Source organism: Suricata suricatta, chromosome 8 (assembly GCF_006229205.1).
Source record: "Suricata suricatta isolate VVHF042 chromosome 8, meerkat_22Aug2017_6uvM2_HiC, whole genome shotgun sequence".
Classification (NCBI taxonomy): domain Eukaryota; kingdom Metazoa; phylum Chordata; class Mammalia; order Carnivora; family Herpestidae; genus Suricata; species Suricata suricatta.
Window position 1 is genome coordinate 1,005,119 of NC_043707.1, and position 7,282 is coordinate 1,012,400.

A 7,282-nucleotide genomic window follows, 5' to 3' on the forward strand; every position below is an offset into this window, starting at 1 on the left:
CCGGCCCCTCGCCCCCCGCCGCGCGCCCCGTTGGGGAGCAGGGAGAACGGCCCCCTGGCGCGTGCTCGGCGGCGTCCCCGAGGTGCTGCTGGCAGCGGCCGCTGTTGACAGGGACGCGAGCCCGGGCCGCCCCGCCGCCGGGGCTCTCCTCCGCCCCAGGGAAATTCGTTTCCGGGGTCACGGTCTGCACACAGACCTGTGGCGCCTGGCAGCCGGGCCGAGCGTGTACGGCAGAGAGAGTTGCAAGTGGGGGGTTGCAGCATCGCTGGCTCGCGTGGCGGGGCTCGCAAAACCCCAGCAGCCCGAGTTTCCTTGTGCCTCTGAAGAGCGCCGCTTGCACGCGGTGGGATCCCCGACGTTAGCGCTGCGTTCGAGGGAGAGTTTTCGTACGCGGCTGCTTTGTAGCAGTCGAGCGGAGGTCGGAACGGGTAGTTACGTGAGTGGGAGGAAGCGAAGGGACGGTTAGCGCGGCTCCTGGTCGTGGCCTGCAGCCGCCCTGAAATCAGCATCGCTGGGTTCGGCTGCTGCAGTTTGAAAAGGTACTTAGTTCCTCGGTTTGCAAAGTTGGCCTTTTGTTTCTTTTGCAAGTCTGTAGTCCTAGATGTATCTCGCTGTTAAACCCTGCTTTTGGGTAGAGAATCGACTTGACAGACAAGGAAGATGGATTCTAAATGTGTCCTGCTTTGCTCTGGCCTTTGGTTGGGGTGGGGTTGGGGGGTTAGCGGTGAGTTCTTGCTGTGGGACCGTTGTCGGTGGGACCTTGCTTCAGGAACAGCCTGGGGTCTTGGGAGTTGGGCTGGGAGTGAGCAGGGGTTGCGGGTGTCAGGTGCACCCACTTTCCTGCTCTCCACCCCCCAGGGGGTGGGAAAGAGTGATCCACAGCTTCCCATCTGTAATCTGTACCCTCCTGGGCAAGCCCGTGGGCTCACAGTGCTTTCACCCATTTTTCAGTTGAGAAAGTTGAGGATGGACGTGCTCAGCTCTGTACCGTCCAGTAGATCAGGATCTGAGAGGAGCACGTTCAAGTGCAGCCCCCACCCCCCACCCCGCGGCAGCCCTGGAGGCAGGTGGCGGGCGAGAGCCCACCTCCTGTCCTGCAGGCTTTGACTAGGAGCGCCAGGTTGTGCTGCCTGGCTCCTGATTGTGACTCAGAAGCCGGGTCCTAACACTTCAACTCTCTGCAGAAGCTCCTGTTAGCTTGGCAGGTGGATTTGGTTCCAAGTGGGATTCTGATTGGTTGTTTCAACGTTGTGGTTAAAATGTAGCAAACTGGCTGCTTTGTTGGGCAGCAGGAGGAGGTGGGAGTGGAGACGCGGGTCTCTGCTTGGTGCCGACAGGTGTGCGCCTGAGGCCCTTTCCCCTGATGGCAGAAGCAGTCCGGTCCCAGGGATGCTGCGGGGGCTCTGGTGCGCCCACCTCTCATATCTTCCACTACCTGGGACAGGCGCACGCAGCCAGGCACTAGGACCAGGGGGCTCCGTCCGCTTTTCAGGGCAGAAGAGGGGACCTGTGGCAGGGCTGTGACACAGACAGGCCTTGGGGTCGCCCTGCCGGCCTGGCTCCACTGGCCTGGGGCTTCAGGAATCTGCTTTGATGCCTGGCTGAGCTCAGACTCACTGGGGCCCTTGCAACTCAGTTAACTGCTTACCAGGCTGCTTGTCCCGGTCCTGGAAGCTCTGTCTGCCCTGGGGTGGGCGGTGCTGCCACCGTGATCTTACTGTGGGGGGCGTGAGGCCGGCAGTGTCCTGTGCCCTCAGGGATCTTGCTGGGAAGGGCATTTCTCGGTGTTGGGTCAAGTTCTGTGCCGAAGAATCCACTGAACTGAAGGGTTTGAGAAACTTGTGGAAGATTTTCATGGGTCAGGGTCTCTGCCAGCTTCTGACTAGAAAGCACCTTGAAGACAGACTGGCCTGTGCCCGCCGAGCCCTGGCTCCCTGCGGGCTCCCCGCCCACCTGTGCGAGTGCCGACCCAGGTCCCCTTCACCTGCGCCTCCCCCTTTGTCGTGCTCCCTGGGCCCCTGCCTCTGGCCCAAGCGAATGTTCCAGGCAGTGAACTGCGCAGTGAAGGAGATGGCGAGCAGGTGGTGCCCTGCGAGGGCCGCCACGCCCCCCCCCCCACAGTCGTGCTCCTGGGAAGAGGGGCGGGCCAGAGCCCCGGGATGGAGCGGTGGCCAAGAGGAACTCAGGTGTGGGTCCCAGCGTGGTGCTACTTTGGACTTGATTTTGAGGTTGGGGAAGATTGGAGCCCATTATGAGGTGTTCTGGGGTCGGTGTCACAGCCCGATTGGCGGCCCAGGGTCAGCGGTCGGTCACGTCGTCCTGGCAGCTTCTTGAGGGGAGGATTTTGATTTTTTGACTTTAGTTATTTCTTATAGTAACAAATGTACTTTTTCTTAGAAATGGACCCCATCCCATTGGCCTGGTGGTGTGTCTGTCACTACTCAGCCAGCTTCCTGAGACCTGGGCTCACAGATGACCCGCAGAATCCCCAGTGCTGACGTTGCTTACATCCTGGGAGCACAGTTGTCCCGGAGCCTCCCATACCCATAGTGCTGGGCCCCGCCCTGAGCTCCCACTGTGGCCAGGGGCCTGCAGACGTTTGTTTCTGACAAGCACCCAGGTGACGCCACCACCTGGGGCCTGTCTGTGCTGAGCTGGTGGCCTCACCCCTCCTGCACGCCTGGGATGGCAGGGTGAAGGGTGGGATTCAGATTGGGTTGCGGGGGGGGGGGGGGGGGGGGGGGGGGGGGGGGGGGGGGGGGGGGGGGGGGGGGGGGGGGGGGGGGGGCGTTGCAGCACACAGGAGGCCGTCCCTCCAGCCCCTGAAGGCAGAGGGGGCACCAGTGGGGTTTGAATTGAGGCTGAATGCTCAGCGGTCACATTACCTTCTGGATTTTCACTTCCTGTTGTCCCTGGGTCTGTGTTGAGCCCGGGGGCGGTGGGTGAGCCTGAGCTGGGAGGAGCAGCTGGTGTCATGCACTGGCCCAGCTGGAAGGTGGTGCTGTACTTGGGAATGTGCGGTGTGGACCTTTGGCCCACAGGAGCCGAGAGGAGTTGATCTGCGTGGAGGCGGAGGGTCCGAGGGGCAGGACAGGCTGCAGCCTTCCCGGTCCAGGGGACCCCTTCTCTGACTCGTTAAAGCCCTGTCTGTGGTATCGTCACCGGTTCTGTGGACTTAGAAGACAAACAGACTTAGGGACAAATTCTCTAGCAAGGTTCGCCGCCCCCGAGGGCAGAGGGACGTTGGGGGCTCTGGCCTCTTGGGCTGTGCTGGGTAAACAGCACCCTGGAGATGCTGCTCCCCCCCCCCCCAGGAAGCCGAGACCAAGCCAGTGGGGCGCTCTGGGACCCTGATGTGAACGGGGTCTGTGGTCCAGAGGTGCTGAGGGGCCTGACAGCCAGGAGTGGGACACTCTCCCACAGTGCTCTTGGGCCGGATGGGCATGGTGGGCAGCGTGCCTGCTGTTCCCCCGGGGCTCCTAGGCCCTGCTAGCCCCCCTCTTGTGCTGACTTTCCCAAAGTAAACAGGAGACCGACCCTGATCCATTTATTGTTCGTGGAGTGTCACTGAAGGGGGAGGTGCTGTCGGATGAGAAAACAGAGGGATGGAGCGGGGAGGGCCTGGGGCCTGGGAGAGATGGGCCTGTCGGGTGCCTTGGACTGGATGCGGTCTCGGTACAGCTTGCTGTCTGCCTCCAGGCGCTTTTCTACTCGGTTGGTTTCAAGAATAAGAGGTATTCTCTTGGCCAGACTTGAATCTAAACCCTGAGCACCTGATTCTACACTGGGGGCCTGATGGCGTCCCCCCGCCCCCATCTCTGCACTGACAGAGGGGAGCGGTCTGTCACTGCCCTGGCCCCGGTCCTCAGGCAGCGCTCCAGACATCCCCACCATGGCCTTGCCTCGCCTTGCCTTTGGAGTCTGATGGTGGGATGGGGAGCCCTGTCGCTGCAGCCTCCTGCCGTGTGACAAGAGGGCAGGCCCGGAGTGCGGGCCTCTGCTGGGAATGTGTGGCCCTAGGCCTGTGCCATGGACCCTTGGGTGAGGGGGGTGTTCCCACGGAGGGGCCCCCTGCAGGTGTCCTGGGTCTTGGGAGCAGCCTGGCTCCTGCTTCCCTGGAGAGCCGCCTTCAGGAGGAGGCCAGGTCGCCCCTCGGGGACGTGATGCCGGGGGCAGACTCCAGGCCGGGCAGTTTGCTGAGAGCAGGGTCTGCATCAGGCCGGTGTGAGAGCGGAGGCACCTGAGCCCCGCCGCGCCTGACCGCGTTTTCGGCCCGTCTCTTGCAGGGACTTTGACCATGTCCGGGATCGCCCTCAGCAGACTCGCCCAGGAGAGGAAAGCTTGGAGAAAGGACCACCCGTTTGTAAGGAAAGCTTGATTTTTCACACGGTGGGGGGTTGGGTTACCCCTGAACCGGTCCCGCCCGGTGTTGCACACTCTGGGGGCGGGAGGGAGCGAGGCAGTGGCGCTGACGGCCTGTGTGGTGGTTTTCCCTCAGGGCTTTGTGGCTGTCCCTACAAAAAACCCCGACGGCACGATGAACCTGATGAACTGGGAGTGCGCCATTCCCGGGAAGAAAGGGGTAAGGGGCGCCCCCTGCTGACCTGCCCCCCCCCCCCCCCCCCCCCCCCCCCCCCCCCCCCCCCCCCCCCCCGGGCAGCTTTAATTCAGAAAGAAGGGGCTGGGCTGCAGGGAGGGCTGGGTGTGGCACCCCCACCAAGCCCAGGGTCACACCCTGCTGCGTCTTGGGGCCTCAAGGAGCCTTGAGGACCTTCCTCTTTGTCCTTTGGGACCTGCTGCGGCTGAAGCAGCCCTGCCGAGTAGTGAGGCTCCACCTGGTGGTCTTTGAGCCCCGGGCAAGTGGCAGGGCACCCCCGGGAGCATCGAGGAAGCCGGCTGAGTGGGCTGGGCCAGTCAGGGTCGGTGTGTTTGAAGCCCTGGGGAGTGAGGGTCTCCAGCAACCCAGCATCCGCCTCTTTCTGGGTGACCAGAAAGCAGAGGAGACCCCTGCGGCGTCCTGGTCATGTCCAGGCCTCATCGCCACCCTGTCCTTCTGCCCGTGGCCTTGCGCCTCCCACGGCCTCCTCTCCCCACACTAAGCTGGCAGGATTAGGACTCGGCTTTGTCAGAAGACGGTGTGGTTCTCGGCCCTTGTCTGAGGCCGAGGCAGGTGTGCTGCGGCCTTGTCCCTCCTGGCGGAGGCTGGGGACAGCTGTGCCCGTGGAGCCTGCAGCGGGGGCCTCACTGCGGCTGCTCAGGCGGAGATGCTGACCCCCGTCTTGGGGTTCCCCGCCTGGCTTCCCAGAAGCCCAGCTCCCGCCTGCTCCTCTCTGAGGACGGCCCTTTCCAGACCTCTGGGCCCGTGGCGGCAGCGCTGTCCCGCCACAGAGACAGCTGGTCAGTTTGGCGGGGCGGGGGGGGGGGGGGGGGGGGGGGGGGGGGGGGGGGGGGGGCAGAAGCAGGTGCCAGGGGCTCAGCCCGCAGCGGAGGCCGGCAGCGCGCCTAACTGCCCGTTCGTGTCCCGCAGACTCCATGGGAAGGAGGCTTGTTTAAACTCCGGATGCTTTTCAAAGACGATTATCCGTCCTCACCCCCAAAATGTAAGTATAATGAAGCCCTCGGGGGGTCCATCTGCTTCAGCCCATCCCCCGCGTGGCCGCCCCCGGGGCTCCGACCCCCGAGGCTGTGGGTCTGAGCCAGGCGGTCCCAGATGCCGGCTGTCGTCCTCTGGGAAGCTCCTGGGCCCTCCGTGCCTGTCGGGGATAAGGCGCCCATGCCGTCAGCCCCCGCTGGAGACAGGCATCACAAGGGCCACGGCCAGAACCCCTTGCCTCCGAGGGTTTCCTTCCCCATCTGTTGTCATTCCCCCATTTGGTGATACTTCATATCCAGCTTGGTGGCTGTGTGTGCGGCCAGGGTGCATAGCATGTGGAAGCCTCCAGAGGAGGCCGGGAGAAGAGGCTGAGGCTGGCTGTGGCGCACGTGGGCCCCGTCACGTCACCCAGGTGTGCGTCCGCAGCACCTCTGCTGTAGCCGGAAGTCGGCGCGCCCCGGCTGCGGCCGGTTCAGTAAACCGCGTGCCAAGATGTCCGGTCCGGCTCCCCGCAAACGTCCGCGCTCGGGCTCGTGATTCAAAAGACGGGAGTGTGTTTTCATTAGAATGGCTTCTAGCAGAAGAATTCTAGCGACAAGTAACGAGCAGGGTGACCTCTGGGATCGAGACGGTTCACCTGGGCGGGTCTCCTGGGCGGGTCTACGCGGGAGGGGCTGCGCTAGGTGACCGCACGGAGGAAGACGCGGACGTTCGGCACGTCGCCGGAGCTCTGGGCCTCTCCAGGAGGCCGCGCCGCGCAGGTTCTCGCCTTCTCGAGGCCGCGTACTCAGGTTGTGGAGTAAAAGGTTCACCTGCAAAACCTGTTTTCATATCGTTGCAATAAACGGAAGCGTGTGAATCAGACCGTTGACAGAACGTCCGGCCCCAGCGTGGAAAGTCCCGTGGGAACTGTCCCGCCGACGCTGCAGGGTCCGGGTGAGCAGCGCGGAGAGGAGCGTGGCCCCGCGAGGCCCCGGCAGAGGCGCGTCGGGTGAAGGGCACCCACGCCTGTGAGCAGGACGGTGATCGAGACCCAGGCCTGCAGGACGGGGCACACGTGCCGCGGGGAGCACGAGGCTCGTCCACAAATGGACCGTGTCCACAGGGTGTCCCTGCGGGAGAGGCAGGAATCCCCCCTTCCACCCTAGACAGCCTTCTAGATGGCGCTCAACACCCCGCGGAAGGGCGGGCCGTCAAGTGGGCAGATCTCGCCAGTGAGGCACAGACCGTGCCTTTGCCCGTAGGTAGAACGTCGGTAACAGGCGAGCTGGCACTCAGGACCAGGTCTTCGCCAGAGGCAGCCGGTGAGGGACAGGGTCCCGCGCTCCTCAGTCCTGACCCAGAGCCCTGGAAGGGCTCGGCGCAGCAGCGAGGAAACGGCAGGCGCTGTCGGGCCCTCCGCTTTGTGCCGCTAGTGTCGGAGCCCGCGCCGACTCCATCTCCACAGAGGGGCAGCCAGGGTGGCAAGGGGCAGAGTAGCGGGGCCCTCCGACCTCGCCGGAGAGTGCAGGTTTGCACCGCTTCCCGGGCAGAGCTGGGCGCCACGTGGCGGGAGCTGACCTAAGGCTGCCCGGGACCGGCAGCTCTGCTCGCGGGAGCAGGCGGGGGCCAGCCCGGTCACAGCGGCCCCATCTGTGATGGCCCGAAGCTGGAGGCAGCCAGGCGCGCCCCCCCCCCCCCCCCCCCCCC

General features: G+C 64.3%; 1 protein-coding gene across 2 annotated transcripts in view; it reads left to right on the top strand.

The window, feature by feature from the left end:
- Positions 1-105: 105 nt before the first annotated feature.
- UBE2I (ubiquitin conjugating enzyme E2 I) overlaps positions 106-7,282 on the top strand; it is a 13,144-nt gene continuing 5,967 nt past the window's right edge. Inside the window, exons 1-4 of one of the 2 annotated variants that reach the window (XM_029947261.1) lie at positions 106-539; positions 4,287-4,363; positions 4,499-4,582; positions 5,528-5,600. In XM_029947261.1, the coding sequence (XP_029803121.1) occupies positions 4,298-4,363; positions 4,499-4,582; positions 5,528-5,600 (223 nt within the window). In that variant the 5' untranslated portion in view covers positions 106-539; positions 4,287-4,297. Of the gene's footprint in view, positions 540-4,286; positions 4,364-4,498; positions 4,583-5,527; positions 5,601-7,282 lie in introns of those variants that run through there. The other variant, XM_029947259.1, reaches the window with a different exon arrangement.